The following is a 20157-nucleotide window of genomic DNA, read 5'->3' on the forward strand; positions in this document are numbered from 1 at the left end:
TCTGGAGGAAAATTTCACGATGAAGGAGCAGAAGGCGATCCCTGACCTCCAGCCCAAACAAGTCCAAGAGACATGAACATGGAAGAAAGCAGAAGTCACATTCCTAAAATTTCTGAGACGATGGCAACTGAAGAAACTACTTCCTGAGACTGTAAAAGAAATCAGATCAGACAATATATCAGGTAAAAGGAGAAATGACAAACCTAATGAATGGATTACTGAGTGTATCTAAAGAAGACATAGAAAAAAATAGCATAGGAGAATGAGGGAAGCCTTGAATGAAGCGTACAGAGAAGAATTGGAATGCATGAAACAGACTCAAAGAGATATCCAGGAAATTAAAAACTCACTTAAATCTGGCAAAACTGCTTGAAAGAAACTGAAGATAGACTTTCAGGTCTTGAAGGTAGGATGGTAGCTAGTGTGACCATAAAAGGAAAGATCTCGTAAAAATAACAAGGAACCAGGAAATAACAATTCAGTGGCTGCAAGATGATGTACAGAAAAATGTTAAGAATCACTGGTGTCAGCAAAAAAGCAGGGGTGAATACAAATGACATAAAGAGACTATTTACAAAAGTAATAGCTGAGGACTTCCACGCATGGGCGCAGGACCAGACATGCAGATAAGCGAGGCATACAGAAATCCAAGTAGCCATAATTAAATCTACACTCAGACATGAAATAAGATTCCAAAAATTCAGCACAAGGACAGAATATTAAAAGCTGTTAGAGAAAAGAAACAGATCAGCAAAAAAGAAAACCCATCAGAATCCCGACAGACATCAAGTACAGAAGAGCCTGGGGTGAGCTATTTCAAGTCCTGAAAGAAAACAACTTCCCCTAGATATCAGAACTAAGAAGTCTGCTTGCGGAAGGCAAACACAGGTTTGTGTTGTTGGAACATGAGGTGTAAGAAAAGGATGTGCTCAGGAAAGAAGTCTGAGATTGGTTGTACGAAGGATTATTTGATATGTTTAGGAAATGGTGTTTTATCCTATAGCTCTAGAGAGCCACAGCAAGCTTTTAATCAAAACATGACATTGTAAGTTACAAGTGAAAAAGTTACTAGAATGCACTGTGGCTCACATCTGTGGTACTTACCATTCTATGATTAAAGTGTTATGAAGTGATAAAAACTGACCTTCAAAATAACATTAGTTTTATGTTTATCATTGAATATTCTTTCCGTGAAAATAACCTGAAACATTATAAATGTTTTATTTTTTTTTTCTTTGAAAGAATAAATGGTAACTTTTTTTTTTTTTTTTTTTTTTTTGCTGGTGTATACTGTGAATTTTTAAGAGGTAAATTTGTTTTGGGACACTGCTCAAGATTCTTTGAACAAGAAGTTCTTTAAAAATGAAACACAGTTGTGCATTTCCCAAAAGAAATGTGGAGGACAAAGTTCAGCTTTGGAAATTGTTGTACAGTGTTTTAGAAGGAGATATTTATGGGGAATATGAATGATTTTATTTCTGACCTTTTTTAGTTGATTAAACCATAACAAATACTGATTTGCAAGTTGGAAATTCGGCAGGTACGTGGGCGATTGCCAGGGTGTTGATGATATGACTTTAGGGTATTTCATTAAAGCAAATTGTGTGTGAGGCAACTGCTGTGCCACTATAAAGAAAAGCTACCCGCCAGTCAGTAAGCCTGTCAGTAAGAACTAACAGTAATACAAGTGCATTTACTTTATCATTTGTATACTATCTGATGAACGGAAATGGCACGAGGAAAGATGTTACTATATAAAACTGGGAATTTGGGCAAAGAAAAAGGCACGAGAATGAGACGTCACTAAGCTGTGTACTCGGGCTTAGAACTGAGATTAACCGTGCACAGACGGGTGCATGTGTGCTGTGCCTGTGAGTACCGAGCTTAGAATGTGCCAGGGGAGAGAAGGAGGGCAGGAAGAAGGGAGAAAGGAAGGCGTGAGGAAGCAGGCGGCAGAGGGAAGGGAGAGGAGGGTCAGGAGGAGCCGGGACCAGGTGAGGGAGAAGACAGGGAGGAGGAGGGATGGGAGAGAGAGGGCAGGAGAGAAGAAACGGCTTCGGCTCGATGTACCTAGCTCTGAGAGACTGGCTGAGGCCTGTGTTTATTCTTTGTAATAGCCGCAGCATATTCTCCTACAGGGCTTTATTGTATGTCTTGGAAGAAATGCTCATGAAATCATAATTTTGCATAAAGCTATTTGATGAAACATGTAGTTACACTTGCACACAGTAATTTTATTGTTGAGCAAATTAGTGCATTTGTGGTTTCCACATGTCGGCTCACATGCAGGGGCTTCAGGTCGGTGCCTGTGACACACCACAGGCTTCGCCGTGCTGAACGGATTTCCCTCTTCTGTTTCTCTCCTCCCTCCTCCCTCCCTCTCCCCATCTTCTCCTTTCTTGTTTGCCCTTCTCCCTCTGCCTGTTGTCTGTCTTTCCCTTTCATTCTTTTGCAAGCTAGAACTCTTTTCATCTTGTAAATGGAATATTTTGTTAATCTGTAAGAAGATGACTTCTAAAGTATATCAATTTCTTACTGCCAATATGGAGAATATGTTTAAACAAGCAATGAAAATTCCATTACAGGAAGAAAATTTTAAAAAGAAAAAGATCAAAGATGGTATGATAAGGTAGAAGGGCAAAATTCAGCTTTTGGAAGTATTTGTGTATCTGAATCGTATTTTGAAAAAAATGACTTACTTGTCCAACTTTAAAAAGTAGAGAGTTTTAATTAATTTCTTGCGATCTCATAAAAAGAAAGAATCTATATTGTTATGGTGTGTTGAAAATCTCACCAAATTTTAATAAAACTGTAACTCAAAATGAATCATGTCAACCTTGTAGGGTTTGACTAAAACAAAATATCAATTACAATGACTCTAAAAAAGCTACTGTGCTGAAGTTTGCTCGCGATGGAAAACGGTGTATTCACAAACATTGCTAGATAGCTTTTGTGTTTGTGGTGTTTTTCTTCAAAATATAGTGAAGAACAGTGTGTTTAGAATATTAGAACAAATGTCCCAGTGTGTTTTAGTAAGTGTGGATAGCTGACAAATATTTCGGTCATCCTTAAGATGAGAATTGAGCTGGCACAAAGTACTTAGGGGATTAAGAAGATTTTGGGTTTAAGATGCCACTTGCCTCCCAAAGTGTGTGTGTAACTTTACTTCCAGAATGTAAACTACGTCTTCATGTTTGCCAGTTGCAGCCATGTTTACAAGTGCTCTCAACACAAGATTTGATTCAGATACTGCATTTCTCATTGAAAAACACAACCACTATGCTGTTCTTCTCCTTTAAAGGGAAGTTATTCGCCCTAAATCCATATTTATTTTGCAGAGAAAACATAAATAAAAGTGGTTATCCAGAGAAAAAGTGATGTCACAGCTAGTACTAGGCTAGGCTTAGTGAACTAAGGAAATTGAAAAGCAAAACCTTAATTTATGCTTAGAGAAAAGATGTGTCATAGAGACCCACATTCCAAAACTGTCACTCTTCCATTGTGTTAAGGATGTCTCTAATCAGGTATTGTCTGCCCCACAATAGGAGAGCATTTGCATAGAGCCTGTTAAGGGGGAATGATGGAGAATTCGAAATGAATGGAGGTATGGATGATGCACAGACAGACTGATACCGTTCATTCTAAAAAGCTTGGCGGCTAGGACAATGTGTTACATCTGGATAGGTAGATAGAAATAGTAGACACCTTAGACTGAGGATGTAGTGGCTGAACAATGAGAATGTCTGCACTAATACCCTAAGCTCTGAAGTGGGCGGGCAGGGTGTGGAATTCACACACTCATTGACATTTGAGTAAACATTGAAACAACACAGGAAAGAAAGGGAGAAGAAGAAATCCCCCTAATATTTAAGAAAAGCTTATCTAATGAAAATTTCACAAAGAATTCAATATTCCCTTTTAGCAAAGCTGTGCAGATAAAGGAAGTGCACATCATCGGTTGGGTTTGTTAGATTCCCCTTTGTCTCTTTATCAACAGGGTGCCCCTGCTTATTACCCTCTTTGAGCGTGATGCCCACTCCTGTTAAAGATTTAGAGTTATAGATGTATTTATGCACATAATTACAGGCAGCCATGAAGAAAAACGGAAATGTTTACTATTGTTCTTTAAATAAGACAGCATACTGTGAATTTGTGCAGAAAAATGGAACGCCAAGTCCATGTTCTAGGAAAGAAAACTGCACTTCAGAAGAAGGCGATTTCTGGGTGAGAGCAAACAGAGAGACCAATCCCTTGGGACAGATGGCAAAGACGCATGTAATCAGTACTTTTCTGTATGTCTGAGTATCCGCGTAGCAAATATAATATTGATTGTGTAGTTGTTTAAGGAGATGACTGTGCACCCTCATAGGCACAGATATAGAACTGCACTCTATTTGTACCTCCATTGTAAAGCATAAAATGAGAAACAAAAACACTTTCGGGTCATAGGGTCACTGAACTGGGACTTACATTGCTATAATGACTTTTTTTTTTTTTTTTTAAATCCATCCCTGTACATTTTTTGACTCTTTAAATTCACAACAAATAGCAAACAAAGATGATTAGTCATTAGCTGCAGATATTTGAAATTACGGAATATAGATTGTCAATCAGGACTGCTCTGAATTATTGTATTTAATCGCGGAACACACCATTTCCCCCCACAATTTTCCTAAAACTAAAGCTATTGTTTTTATCAGTGCTCAAGTTTCAGTGTAGAACTATGCCTAGATGTCAAATAAACATTTTTTTACATCATTTGTTTTCTAGTTTTGATTTCCTACCTTTTGTCTGATTTCTAATGCGCTGAGCTAAATCTGCATATTAGTGGAAATAGTTTCCATATTGAAAATAAAAGGATGGTTGCTAAGAGAGTCTTGTGCTCTGTTTTTCGTAGTAAGTTCGGACTTGTGCAGGTGGTTTTCTCTGCTCAGAAGGAACACTGAGGCCGCCTGGTTAGTGAGACCCAGTCTGTCCTGCTGACCTGTCCTTAGGGAAGTCTGTGCTCCTCTGAGTGACTCACCCTCTCCTCTCCTCGGCAGGTTCTCCGTACCGGGACAAGATCACCATCGCCATCCTGCAGCTGCAGGAGGAGGGCAAGCTGCACATGATGAAGGAGAAGTGGTGGCGTGGCAACGGCTGCCCGGAGGAGGAGAGCAAGGAGGCCAGCGCCCTGGGCGTGCAGAACATCGGGGGCATCTTCATCGTCCTGGCCGCCGGCTTGGTGCTCTCCGTGTTCGTGGCGGTGGGCGAGTTTTTGTACAAATCCAAAAAAAACGCTCAGTTGGAAAAGGTAATTGCCCTTTTTTTGCAATTTAAAACCCTTATTTTTATCAGAATGAAAAGATGTTTGATGTTTACCATCCAGGGTAATGTCTTAGAATATTAGTCTATAACAAAAAGTTATACTTTGTGAAATTTGCATTTCCACAAAAGACTCCTGATCACTTTTATGAATTTTAAGTTATGTGATCGGTTCTATGGTCACCTGCTTCGGGACAGATGAGCTGCTTCTACCTCATCTGGGAAGGAGACACAGTTCCTTGAAGTCCATCACAGCAGCTTAAGGCACATGCAGGGCAAGGAGGAGGGCAGACCTCAGAAACTGTGCCATGGCTAGAACTAAAATGAGTTCCACACTGCTTGCTAGTTAGCATTTGAACTAGAGAGAAAGTGGAATTTTATTCCAATTAATGTATAGCAGGTGAATGAAAATTTGAAAAAATCTTAGCTTATTTTGTGGAAGGTGTAATTGTCTACAGTAATAAATGTAAGAAAATATCAATGTCTTTTGACCACTTAATTTTTTATATTAGTCTTTTGTTTTCATAACTAAGTCTTTATAAGATGTGTATAGTCTCGAAGTATTGATATTATAAATTTACTTTGTATTTTAATATATTTGGGCACATTTATAAATGCTCTTATTCTATTCATGAAAAGTTGTACCATAAATTTATCCTATGTAGCCTTATAATTTTATTTCTATAAATATTAATAATATTTAAAAATTATTTTCTGATAGTAAAAAACATTTTGTATATAGGTTTGTAGTTCAACATGAAATAAATATTTAATGAGTTTTTAGAAACGTTAGTCTTTTCTACATGAACATCATTTTGATTCTTATGTAGCTTTATAATTTTCTTCTATAAATATGAAGATATTTTGAATATAGGTTTATAGTTCAACATGAAATAAATATTTAATGAGTTTTTACAAATGTTAGTCTTTTCTATGTGAACATCAGTTTGATTTTTAAGAAAACTCAACAAATTTTAGTTCTTTCAGGAAGTAAAACTTAAAACTCTTATGAACTACTATTGACAAATACAGAGAACAGAAATTAGTATTTTTAAGAAAAGATGATGGAATAATTAAAGGAAATATACTCTTCTAATATTCTTTAAAATACTCATACCTTAAAACTATTTTAGCTGGGCATGGTGGCTCACGCCTTTAACCCCCCACACTCAGAGGCTGAGGCAGGAGGATCATTGCAAGTGCAAGATCAGCCTGGGCTAGAGTGAGCTCAAGGCCAGCCTGACCTGCACAGGGAGACCCTGTCTCAAAAAGACAGAATAAATAAATAACATAAAGTAAACTATGTGTATTTTACTTTTATAAATTATGCTATCATTACTGACGCTTTCTGGAATTAGAAACTTGGATACTAGATTTTGATACTTGTACAAGATTGTAGTACTTCACCTATACAACTAGTGTTTTTATAACTGAGAATTTTGATAAGAACATTCTGTCTATGACTAAAATAATCGATTATAAATTTGAAAACTTAAGTCACACACTCTATTTTCCCACCACAGTTCTGATGACTGGGGTGAATCAAATGCTTCTTGCACTATGTGACTGATGATTATGTGTATGTGATTTTTGTATTGTGATACTTTCTGTGATTTCAACACAAGCTTTGAAACTAAATCAAAAGAATTACATAGAGAGGAGAAATATCAACTGAAAAATTGCCATTGTTGTTAAAACTTGTTGATAAATTGGATATTTAATTTGATGCATTGGCTGTTTAATTCTTAAAATAGTGCCAACCATGATGGAAGGAGCTTGGGTTCTATTTGGAAGCTCACAGGATCCTCATGTAACGACTTTCTGTAGGGTATAACAATTTAGAAATAAAGCAGCTGAACGAAACCCTGATAATATGTGGCTTTATGTTATGCCTATCTCTAGAGACTTTGTTTATTTGACTTACTTTGGCTGTGTCTCTAACACAAAAATTTAAAAAGCATTTATTAAAAAGTGTGATGGGGGCTGGAGATTTAGCTCAGCGGCATAAGCGCCTGCCTTGCAAGCAGGCAGTCATGAGTTTGATCCCTGGTACCAATAAAAACAGAAAAAAAAAAAGTGTGATGATTTGGGTCTGAAAACAAACCTACTTTGTTTTTAACATCCCTGACCAATTGGGTTGAATTATTCAGATTATCACCCAGACCTCTTGACATGCTCTACGACCTAAAAAATTAGGAAAAACAAACGAATCTTTTAAAATAGAAAGAAATGAGCATTGGCATCGCACTACTGAACCTGACTATTACATCCTTCGCTCCGCCTCTGCCCGCAGTGTGGCTTCATTTTTGGCTTCTCTCCAGCTTGCATCTTGTCTCCAACAACACTCAAAGTTTTTCCAGTTCCTAAGTCATACTTTTTATGACTTTTAAAACAAACCTTGTGCATTTTTTAAACTTGCAAGTTCCACCAGTAACTTTAATTTAGCCATTTGAAAGTATGGATTAAAATACCCAGAAAGTTTCTTTCATCATTAGATACAATAGGTTTGAGCTCTTATTCCTACAAGATAGAGATGGTTTTCATTTCTTGTTTCAATTTTTAAAAAGTGTCCTGTATATCTCGGTTATTGCTTAGATGATTTCAGATACTAGCATCATCTCTAAGCATTCTTCTTCAATTGAGAAAGGTAGGAAGGTATTTTTTCCTGTTTCCAACCATTTCTAGCGTTAAACCTAGATATCTTTTCTTTGTGAACCAAGTATATCTCCACTATTTCTTTGCATGTTGTTCAGTTCCTTTCTTTTGCTTTCTATATGGGAAGACTTTTATCTCTATTATACTGTATTGCTCTTTTCTTCAAGACAAGGAGCTAGTTTTGCTTTTTGTTGTTGTTGTTGTTGTTGTTTTTATCTCCAGGATCTTGAATTGTGCCTAGTAGCATAATTAACAATTTAACATTGAAATTAATAAAAAAAATCGATTTTCTTTTTAATTTGTATTGCAAATTTGTACTGTGTGGTAGTACAGGCCAATAATCCCAGCACTCAGGAGGCAGGAGGATCACTACAAGGTCAATACCAGCCTGGGATACACAGTGAACTCAAAACCAGTCTGAACCAAACAGTGAGACTCTATGGCAAAATAAATAAATAAATAAAATTGATTCCAATAATGTATTTTAATGAGTATATCATAGAATAAAATAACTATATTCCTGAATATTTTAAATTTCTTAAGTAATTGTTGATATATTGGAAGTGACTTCGTGTATGTGTTGTGATCAGTTATGATCGTCAATCAATTTCTCTTCTTTTTTGTTGAAAGAAAAATGTGTTAGATTGGATTTTGTAACTTTCAGACACATTAATAGATTAAAATTAGCTATGAGAAATTCCTTGATTTTATAATAAAAGGCAAATGACTATGTAAAGAAATTCTCAGTTTCTTACATTTAGTATGTTGTTAACTTTTATTTTAAAATGTATAAGCAGGATATTATTTCCTAAATAACTTAATTACTTAGTAAATATTTATTAAGAACCCCAACTGCAGTGTATTGCTTTACACATTGAATTTGAGCAAGTATTATAACGTACTACTGTTTATTTCTTTACTCCTTTCTGTTTCCTTTATAGTATTCAATGTTTTAAAAATAACATAAATTTTCTATCTATGTCTACACTTTGCAATACCATATATACCCAATCCAGTTGAATATAAACTTCCTGTACATTTATGAGTACATAATATATTTCTATATCAAGCTATGTATCTAATTATGATGATGAAATCAAAGCTATAAATATCTACATCCATGAATAAAATATATGCCCATTATATTATATGTCACTGGAAATTGATAGTTCTTATTGAGTATAGCTTTTCTTGTATTTCCAAATCGCTTGACAATTAGGTCTCGTAAAAGAATGTCTCATTTTAGTTTGACTCTTAGAACTCCAAAGAAAAACTGTCACTTAAAAATCAGTGCTAGGACAGTAACTCAGTGGTCAGTGCCTGCCTGTCAAGCGCAAGACCAAGACTCTGAGTTTGATTCCAGGTACGAAAACAAACAAACAACCATCACAAAAAGCAGTTTGGAAGAGTATTCACAGAGGATTTTATTGTTGCGATGTGTGTGAAATTAACTAACATGAACATTTTACAAGTTTATGAAGTATCTTTTCTTGATTTTTAAATGTATTTTGGGTTTAAGACCAATTGGAATAAGCAGATAATCCTTTTAATTCTTTCACACTTGGAAAATAAGCAGTCCATTCCACAAGCAAAGGATCTGGTAGGCAGGCTTCCTTTTCTCCCTACGATGTCTAGTTGCAACTGAAATAAGCTGCTTACTATATGAAATTTTATTTCCGCTGCTACTTATGATAATACATTGGCTTTGCAAGCATAAATTTTTATGAAATTATTTATAACGTAATTATGGTTCATCAATCCACATTTAAGGTTGCCAACTTCTTATGTATTTGAATATATCTACTTTTGAAAGACATACAAGATTATCTTCTTTTGATTTTCAGCAACAATATAAAAGTTAGGTGGTTAGGTGCATGTTTTTTACCTGTTTGTAATCAGAAATATTTTTTCCTCCATGAAACTGAAAATGAATTTTCTTACATGAATTGTATTTATTGACTAGTTTGAATCTGAATTATTGAGTTTGTTTCCATAAAAAAATTTAAAAATGCCAAATTGTTTATTCAGTCTTAGCACCTAGGTGTAAACTAACTTCAGTGAATACATTTGGGAAATAACACAATTTGCTGCTCAGATATTGAACTTGTTAAGTTAGATATTTCAATTTGAACACATATAGCCTATGATTCTTCAAGTTCATAAGAACTATGTGGTCTGGCTGTTTTTTAGAACTTCATCCATTTCATTCAATGTAGCTTCCTATTTTATGATAGAATCCTGGTAAATCCTATCTAAGATAATCTCTAAGGAGCTTCCAGTCATTTTGAGCTCAATGTATGTTTTTGGATTATATAGAATGTTCTTATTTGTAATTGCATAACAAATATAGAAAATGATTATAAATCATTAGTCCAGCCACACAGAACTGAAACTGCACAATTTAGGGAAAGTCTCGAAAATTAGAATGAGTTAAAGTTGCGAGATCATGGATTTTCAGTAGATTTATCTGTGCGGGAAACGGTTATCAAAACTTGGTGCGTCAATATTTCCTAAAAACCAAAGAACTGGCTGCTCTCAGATAATTCTACACAAATTGTTTGCAGAATGTGGCATTCATTTTAACAGTAGCAACATTTTTTAAAAGAAGCAATCTATTGGATAAGGTATAGTAATGCAAATAGTGTTTTAAATTATCAGTAATGATCTCACTTAAGTATTTATGTATTTTCCAGAGATGCTTATTATTTATCAAAAATACAGCTACCTCGGTAAAAGTAATTTTGACTGCATTTAACTTTTCAGAAGATAAACATGTTGATTTTTTGTAGGCACTAATATAGCAATAAAATACAATTTTTATGTTAAAAGTGTTAAGTAAACTTTGAACAAATCATTCTTTTTATATTGTTTTTATGTCCCTGTCTTTCTCTGAGAGCAGTGTTTCAAAATTCATTAAGGCTCAGCATATTCACAAAATAATTTTTGAATGCCTTTACATGCAAATAAAATATTTCAAAGTAAGATACATATCTTCATTTTATTCACCAGTCTACGTCCTAAACAGCTTAAAGGATTGTCAAGTTCATGATAGCTGATTCCTTTTATTCTACAAGTGATGTGTTAATATTATAACTTGACAAGAAACAGTCTCATTTTTACCAGTGACATGCTTTTTTAAAGTGTAGTACTTCCTGTGAGCACAAAGTTCTCTAAGGTCACAAAAATATTATTATCTACATCGTGCACATGAGAATAAGGTATGTTTTTGGTGTCAAGTATGTTTCTGGAGGCCAAAGATCCCTAGTTTAACATTGTTTAAACTATTTGATGCTATTAAAATAGAGATGGAATATTTAACTATTTTCCTTGGTTTTTTTTTACCCTGAACTTGCACTGAGAAAATATGCACTTTAAGAGTTTAAATAAAGTAAAAAGATTGCAGCTTTTGATCATAAGAACTAAGTATTCCACTTTCCAACTTACTAAGGATGAATTTTGGAATCGAGTATACTCAAGAGTATGTCTTAACTTTGTTTAATCATGTGTAAAAATATCGTGTTAACTTTTTAGGAAAGATAAATGCATAAAATTATGAGCATATAAGTCTTTTACGAATTAAAATATGAAATCCTATCATTTCTAATAACTTGAATGGATTTAGAGATTATTAGTGAAGTAAAAGGTACCACATGACCTCACTCATAGGCGACAGCTAAACAGCTGATTTCGTCCAAGTTGAGAGCATAAAGGTGATTAATAGAGACGAAAAAAGGGAGGAGGGGAGCTTGACCAGCGGGGAATAAGTTACAGCTGGACAAGAAAAGAGATTCTCATGTGAAATTGAACGTTTGGGTGACTGTAGAAAATAATAATGTTCTGTACCTTGCAAAAAGCTAGAAGAAATCTTTGGGAACATTTTCAATATAAAGAAATGATAAATGTTTAAATTAAAAAATATACAGGCACATCATTTTGTTATTAATATGCACAGTTTTAATGTTGTATTGTATCAGTTAAAATAAATTTAAATGGGAAGAGAATTAAGATAGCAGAGGTTTTAAAAGCAACTGCCATAAAACGAACAGCTGTTATTTTAGATCATCTTTCTTATTATTGATAAATCTGATACATTTTAACTGCAAGATCTTAGTAAGAGAGATTTTTCTGGAGTTAAGAAATAGCTAGATAGATACTATACTTTTCTTGGAAATTTGTATTACTGCTGTTATTAACTAAAGTGTGAGTAACATTTTTCCTGTGTAAAGTGTATTTCACTGCTCCATTGACCAACGTGGTATTGAAGTTTTCATACCTTACTTGTTGATTTTTCTAGCTTAAATAAGTGAAATAATGATGCATTTTTTGTGTATGATTGCATTTGCAAAATAAAATATGAAGATATTGGATTACTTTGTCAAATTTTCAGGAATACTTTAACTTTTGGTTCTATTTATCATTGTAAAATAATCCAAGGTAAAACATACATGTTTTGGAACTTAACTCACTGAGAAAGATATGTATTTCATGTTTTCACAGTTTTTCTTCTGTGCCTTTTGCAGCATTCAATAAATTAACATTTAATTAGAATAGTATCTAGGTAGAAAGCTCAATTAAGAATAAAGTCATCATTAATCAGGCAGGCTAATTTTTTTTTTGTTTTTAGAACTATTCATAGAATTGAAGTTATAGTAAAGGTCTGTCTTAGCTCTGACAGCAGTAACCTTAGGTATACAACTTTACTTCCTAAATTTTTTTGTTTATTTTGCTATACAATTACCCTGATTAAATAAGAAGATCTCTAAGGAGTCTTTTAACTACTCAGAGACTTAAATAAATATCATGACTTTTTCAAAATCCTAGCTGCATTAAGATGGAATTTCAAAATCAAAATTCCCCTAAAAATTTGAACATGATACTTTGGTCATTTGTTGATTCACTATGACATTCCTGTCGTTTTAGGCTAACACAGACTTCTGATGGATAGCATTAGCTGCCTGATATTTTGAAAAAGCTGCCAATTAAAAATAGTATAAACCAAAAGGAAAAAGTTAGTGTCACGAAAAAAGACATTCATTTTCTGTGTTTAATACATGACTATTTATATGAAATACTGTAAATATACATGTTTTATTTCATTTTGCTTAGTTTATTATTTAATGTGATGTGATTGCAGTGATTATTTGCAGTTGTCTCCACTACATATGATTCACAATTGTTTTGTGAATAACTGAGAGATTCAGGATTATATATTGTTGAAATGTGTTTCTTGTGTCCACATTAACAAATAAGTGATAGACACAAAACAGTTTGGCTGGTACATGTTAAGATATGTTAGAAAACTGAGCTAAAAATCTGATCAGAGAAACTCAAAGATATTCCATAGAGACTTAAACAAGAACTGAGCATGAAAAATGATTGTGAATTTTTCTGAATGAAAAGTGGAATACAATTTAGTTTTTGCTACAAAGGAATATTTTGCAACACACAAAATAAAATTTTGTTCTTAACAATACATGAATATAGATTTGATAGTAATATATATTATGCTTACTCCTTGATCTAGCAATAAATGAATACACTCAGCCAGCCCGAGAGGGATGAGACTGAATTTAAAATTTCAAAGTGGTTGTTTTTTTAACCACTTGATGATTTTTACTTAAAACGAAATTTAAATCTTTTGCTTTGATTAGCTATCATGATCACAAATAAATTCCTAATGTTTAAAAATTTCTCCAAATCATTTCATATTATATTATCGTATGAATACTTCTATAAACTAGGAAGTAAAGCAATTGAGAATAATTATTCTGTAATCCTCAACTGTTTCTCTGTGGACTATTCATTTGTTTTCTTATAATCTTCAAAGTACAAGACAAGGCTTAAATTAAATGTAACTATGGACAATTTCATACCATTAAGGGATCCAGGCTTTTGTTATTTCAACAACGAGAGGTGTATAAACACAGGTTATTTCATTAAATTCACTGACTTTTATGAAGAATTTTATGATTTAAATGCAATTATACGTGCTAACAGCTCAAAGATTTAAATTTTCATTTTCAGGAATCTTCTATTTGGTTAGTGCCACCATACCATCCAGACACTGTTTAGTAAAATTTGAAACTTACTAAAAGAGGTTTTTAATAATGGTTAGTATCCTTGTGCCTTTCTTTTTTCTTTCTGTAGTCTGTTAATGTGAAGAAACATTTTCGTTGTGGTTTTCCAGCTAAGGAACGTTCCTCATTTCAGGGCACCTGCAGGGAGAAGTGCCATGAAAGGCCCTTGGAGGGAGGTGCAGGGGTTGACTTCCCCTCCCCTGCCCTCCCCTTCCCCTCCCCTCCCCTTCCCTTCCCTCCCCACCCCTCTCCTCCCCTCCCCTCCCCTGCCGTCCTGCCCTCCCCTCCCCTCCTCCCTCCCCTCCCCCTCCCCTCCCCTCCCCCTTCACTATCCCCTGCCAGCCCCCTTTCTCCTCCTCTATCTGTTCCTTCCTTCTTACTGTCCCCTTTCTCTGCTTCTCCTTCTTCTTTACTCCTTCTTTACTTTCTTTCCTTCATTGCTTCTTCTCTATGCTAACTTGGGAAACGTTTGTTAAGTGCATATGACGGTTTTGAACATCTTATTTCCCAGTCCTACAAGGGAACCTTTACAAATTCCAATTACAGAATAAAATAAGAAAAGCTATTTGTTTCACTGCATGAAAATAAAGCTTTGCCTTGCAGTTACAGTAGCTTTTGTCAGTGTATAGCAAGGTTAATGACTCTTATTTTAAAACTTTTTATAGTTTCAAATACTTAGGAGGAAAGCGTGAGAGACAGACAGAGACAGAGAGAGACAGTAAAAAACTAAACTATTTTATATTAATAAAGCCTTTTAATTTGTTTTGATTTGTTTTGTTGATTCTAAATATTTCACAATTGTAAAAGTTTCTAGGGTTTATGGTACATTCTAAATATATTCTAATGAGAAAAATCGTGTTGTCTGTCATTTTATTAGTAATAAAAATAAAATAGTTGCACTGATAGCCAAAAAGGAACTTGCAAAATTCACTTTGTTCAAAATGAAAACATAATTTTTTATGTTTTTTTACTAAGATGTTGTCAAGACAATTGAAGATTGTCTGACTAAAATTTTTGCATTTTATTTATTGGTTTTATACGTTAGATGAATTCTAAAATGATGAACTTGGCTTACAGGTTTTTGAGGTAGTTTCTAAATCAGTCAATGTAATTGATTTAAGGTAGTCTAAAACTATAAAAACTTATTTTGATCTTTGGAGCAGGTAATTTTACTTACATTTTACATTTGGATTGTAAGATTTATTAATTGATTCAAAATAGTTCTATATGTTTTCATTTTTAGTCTGAATTAGGCATAATGTACTATGTTTAATAGTACATGATAAAGAATGTGTGTTTTGATATCGATTTTCTTAAAAAATCAGTTGCTTACTCTACTCTTGTAGTGAACATGGAGACTTTATGTATCTACTTTGATCTGTTTTGAAATCCATAAATCAGAATTCTGCAAGTCAAAATTGCCTTAAGCAGAGGTTATACATTAGCTAATATTGGGGGACTTTGTTATTTTTAGACACTGACTTATTTCAAACAATTCAAGTCATTCACAGCCTGTGACACCATTAAGTGCCAAGAGGATCCAGTTCTGATCTTGTTGTGTTTCTAATCGATTCTTCTGTTAAATGTTTCAACAGAGAGCCGAGACTAAGTCACCTCAAGACTTTGTATTGCTCCCTCTTTTGGAGTCAGATTTTTCCATTTCTCCAGTGTTGTCATCATCACCATCTTCATCATCATCATTGTCATCATGCCCTTAATAAATACATCTAATAGTAGGTATTAAGCCCAAGAAACACTGTGTCCATACACTGGCGGCCAAGTGTGCTAGAAATCCTTTACCCTAAATATAACTCATGAATTTCAGTCATGTATAATTTACCTCATAATACATAATGCATGGCAGTAACTCGGTAGTTAACAAAGAATTCACGAACAGCATTTAGTTATGACCCATGACAAGTGCTAATATGTTAATATTTTCACTAATTCAATGTTGTTAAACAAATGCGGAAGCTTTGTATTGTGTTTTCCTCAGATGTTGAATATGAAAACCTTTAAGTAGCTGAATCAGAAAGATTGGTAAATTAGATTTTAAAATACGAGGGTGAGGCGCAGCTCTGGTTTATTTGGTCCAGATTTAAAGAGCGCATGTGTGTTCCCGCAGTGCACAAGCCCTGCATCTCTGCTCTTCACGATTCCGTAAGTGTGATTCGCAGGTGATCTAGTTCCAGATAAAAACATGATATGCTACTGAGTGCAACACGGAGGAAATAAGGCTAAATCAAGGGAAAATAACGATGCTGTGCAAACGGTATTCTAAATGATCTAAAACCGGAGTCACGTCCTGAGGTAGAGATAAAGTGGAGGTTATGTGAAGAGAGAAGGATTCAGCAGGGCATCAAAAGAGGAGAAGCAGAACCCGAAAGCCGTGGTGGGGACGCAGCTCAGGGCACAGCACGAGGTCCCGAGTTGGATTCTCGGGACCAAAACCAGCAAGCATAAAAGCAAAACAAATAAATAGCAAAAATAATCCATGAAGATCAAGCACAGAAGCTGCTGTGGAGGGAAAAAAGAGGAGGTTTGAGAGAAAGGAGCTCAGGGAAGTAGAGATGGATGAGAAAGACGATGGGAGAGGAGGAGGGTGATGGGTGTGACCTGTAGAAAGTGCTGTTTGCGTTGATGCAAAGACATAGATGATTCTGAAGCCGGGACATCTTACAGATGCCTGACGGTAGACATTTTGTTAGGAAAAAAATAAGTAAATTATTAAACAAGTAAACAAACAAAATTGTCCAACAAACATGAAAACACACCCATGAAAAAGGCACTAGAACAATGTTAAAAAATTACAGAACTTGCAGTCAGGATACACTACAGTGTCAGGTGTGAGCCACAGAAAGTCACTCTTGGATTTGGCTTCCTACAACATAAAGGCCTGATTATTTTGAAATGCTGCTTTGAATGGGAAAAACTTCATTATGCAAAATACTTTGTAAAAAAAGACATAGTGTACATATGACATTAAAATTTTTACACTGTTTTCTCTTGCAATCAGCTTAAGCTGATGAGCAGTGAAATAATAACAAATAAATGCCTCACATTCATGTTTGATTAGGGTTATTCCATCCTGTTTTCATATCACGTTTTAGAGTCGTGTGAAGTTTTACACTTGTCCAAATGTTTGGTTGTTGTTCACATTTTTTGGTTCATTTACAGAAAGATCCTAGTTAATAAATCTCTACCCATGTAAGTTTCAACTGTAATAGGCAGTTGGTTTATAATCTGATTCATATATAACTAGCATGCATTTATTAAATCAGATAGGGAAAGAGAGGAAAAGAATTGGTTTTTACATATTACTCTGTATTATGAATTGTGAACTGGATTAGTGAACCACAAATATACAGAAGTTTCAGAAAAATTGTCATTAAGAGGAAAATTAAAAGATAGTTGGTAAACTGTTTTTCTTCATAGAACCAATTATTTAGTCTTCAGTTACCAAGTGGATGAAAAAAAAAAAATTTAAAGTTCTTCAGAGATGTTTAACATGTTAGTTTGTCATTTGGTGGTTAAATCATATTTGTTTCTAGTCACATCAGTGTTTTATAGGTATAATCACAAAAATGCAATTAAATTCTAAAACTTGTTTTCACATTTTATGTCTTTGTGAGAGATATTCTCTATTGTTTTAGAATGCACAATGAAGAATCAATGTTGAGAGGTTATTTTGTGGGACTTAGCTTGAGATCTAAAAAGCATTAATCTCTTCCACAATTCTTTTGTAAATACCACAAATGGACTTATGATTTAGATGTCTGTTTTTCAATGTTAAGTCACTTTCTATTTTATGGTAATCAGTTTTACATGGTCTCATCAGAAATGTGTACTCTACATACATCAATTATATACGTTTCTTGTTGAAAATTCATTTCAGTGTCAGATAGACTTTTTGTTTGTCGTATACTAACCGACTCTGAGTGCATATTTCAGTTATCATCGGTCGTGTATTAAAAGTATAATACTTATTGTAACTTTTACAATGATATTTTTCCAATCTTCAGGGCTCTTATATTGAAAAGTCTGTTGAGAATGGTTTAAAGCTGTTTTAGAACATTCAGAGCTTCTGTGTTGGTGACATTCACTTTCCTGTGCTCTTCTGTAGAGATCCTTCTGTAGCGCCATGGTGGAGGAACTGAGGATGTCCCTCAAGTGCCAGCGTCGGCTGAAACATAAGCCCCAGGCCCCCGTCATTGTGAAAACAGAAGAAGTTATCAACATGCACACTTTTAATGACAGAAGGTTGCCAGGTAAAGAAACCATGGCATAAAGCTGGGAGGACAAACGCCCAAGCACAAACTGTCGTCTTTTTCCAAACACTTTAGCGAGAATGTTTCCTGTGGAAATATGCAACCTGTGCAAAATAAAATGAGTTACCTCATGCCGCTGTGTCTATGAACTAGAGACTCTGTGATCTAAGCAGTTGCAATGATAGACTTGATTTACGAGCATCACGGATCGACCAAGTTACACTGGGTTATACTGTTTATCATGGGCTCCTCCCTTCTTCTGAGTGAATGTCACATGAGCATTTTGTGACTGATTTCAAATGCAGTCCAGTGAGAAATTACAGGTTCCTTTGGAAGCCCAGATGTTGCCAGGAGATGGAATATCCATGCTCAACAGGAGTGATCAGTAAGGGAAAAGTCTCAAAGAATCAAAATACTCAAAATCAGCCCAAACTACAGGTTTACAAAAGCAACACTCTTTTAAATACCCCAATAAGAGATAATAATGTTAGTAGCCCATCTACTGAATATAACTGCCATCTGAATAGACAATGTGTTTATAGAATGTGAAAATGTATGCAAAACACATCTGAATTCCTTGTCAATTGGAATATAAAGCCGATCTCTGTCTCTGTCTCTGTCTCTCTCTCTCTGTCTCTCTCCCTCTGTCTCTCTCTCTCTCTCTGTCTCTCTCTCTCCTAAAAGTCTGTGTCACTGAATGAGATAGAAATGTAAAATACCAAGCAGTAAATTTTTTACTTAAATTCACCACGGCAGGAGACTTAACACCTCTACCAGATCCCTATGTCTCCCCTAATCACACAAGAAATAAAAATGCAAAACTTGGTTTGGTGATTCTGAGTTAAAAGAATTATTATTATTATTATTATTATTATTATTATTATTGCAATCTTTGTCTTTGCAAAAGAAGACTCAATATGGATGGTCAGTTGGAAGACTGAAGCTTTCATTCTAAGATTCAGATGTATCAAGCCACACCCTTGTTCCTGTTGCAAATGCGCCTGATGGAGCCTGGGCAGATGTCACTAGTCAAAGGAAAGGGACTTGTCATCTACAGAAAACTGTCCGTAGACAACTTTGAAGTGGACTGCATTTCTCAATACAGTCACAATGTAAAATGAACAAAATTCTTGAGCAGTTTTTTTTTCAAAAAAATGTTCAGGTTTATTTGTGGAAATGCAAGCTTTCTATGAAAATAGTTTTTGTATGGAAATTTTTGTAATACTTTTTATCAACAAATAAGAACATGCGTTCCTGTCAGGGGTGTGATGTCAAGCATGTATGGTAGTGCGTGTGCACCACCAACGTTTGGTGAAAACTATTTTTATCAAGAAAAAAGGAATCATAGAAGAGAAATATTTTCAGGTTAGATAATATAAAAGCTAGGTGCACTACCACGACTGCTTACCATGCCACACCCCTGGTTTCCACAAGGCTGACGACACTGGAATGAACAATTGTGTGTAAAACGGTAAAAGACACAGGTCTCTTGACAACATTGTGATAACAGTCAAGTGCACACAGTTTGCTGTTTGAATTCAATGCACAAAATTTTAAAAAATCCATTAAAATTATGTCCATTTTACTTTCAGCCTTGACTTTCATTTTTGTCGTGCTATGTAAATGAATACACCACATGTTTTGCATCTGAATTCTTCTCGGTCTGGAAGTGTAGCCACTTTCTAGTTCTCTAGAAAAAAGAAGAAACAAATCTTTAAAAGGATACACTCAGACTAGGAAAACATACCATGTAAACTTTTGACGTAGGATATTTAAGAAAAAAAGTTAGTTCTAGAGATCATAGTCATAACCTTGCCTCTTTGTGAGTAAATATTGGCCATGTTTATTGAGTT

The 20157-nt window shown here is 34.7% G+C and overlaps 1 protein-coding gene across 6 annotated transcripts in view; it reads left to right on the plus strand.

Moving 5' to 3' along the window:
• The window catches only part of Grik2 (glutamate ionotropic receptor kainate type subunit 2), a 611950-nt gene extending 592061 nt beyond the window's left edge, over positions 1–19889 (plus strand). For 4 of the 6 annotated variants that reach the window (XM_063253933.1, XM_003466022.5, XM_023563450.2 and 1 more), the window contains 2 exons: positions 5043–5293; positions 18160–19889. In XM_063253933.1, coding sequence (XP_063110003.1) covers positions 5043–5293; positions 18160–18324 — 416 coding nt within the window. In that variant the 3' untranslated portion in view covers positions 18325–19889. Of the gene's footprint in view, positions 1–5042; positions 5294–13983; positions 14070–15631; positions 15770–18159 lie in introns of all 6 variants that reach the window. The other 2 variants (XM_013148503.3, XM_063253934.1) reach the window with 2 other exon arrangements.
• The last annotated feature ends 268 nt before the right edge of the window (positions 19890–20157 follow it).

The sequence above is a fragment of the Cavia porcellus genome, unplaced genomic scaffold (genome assembly GCF_034190915.1).
Source record: "Cavia porcellus strain 051 isolate PalLab524CR breed Dunkin Hartley unplaced genomic scaffold, mCavPor4.1 scaffold_7, whole genome shotgun sequence".
NCBI lineage: Eukaryota > Metazoa > Chordata > Mammalia > Rodentia > Caviidae > Cavia > Cavia porcellus.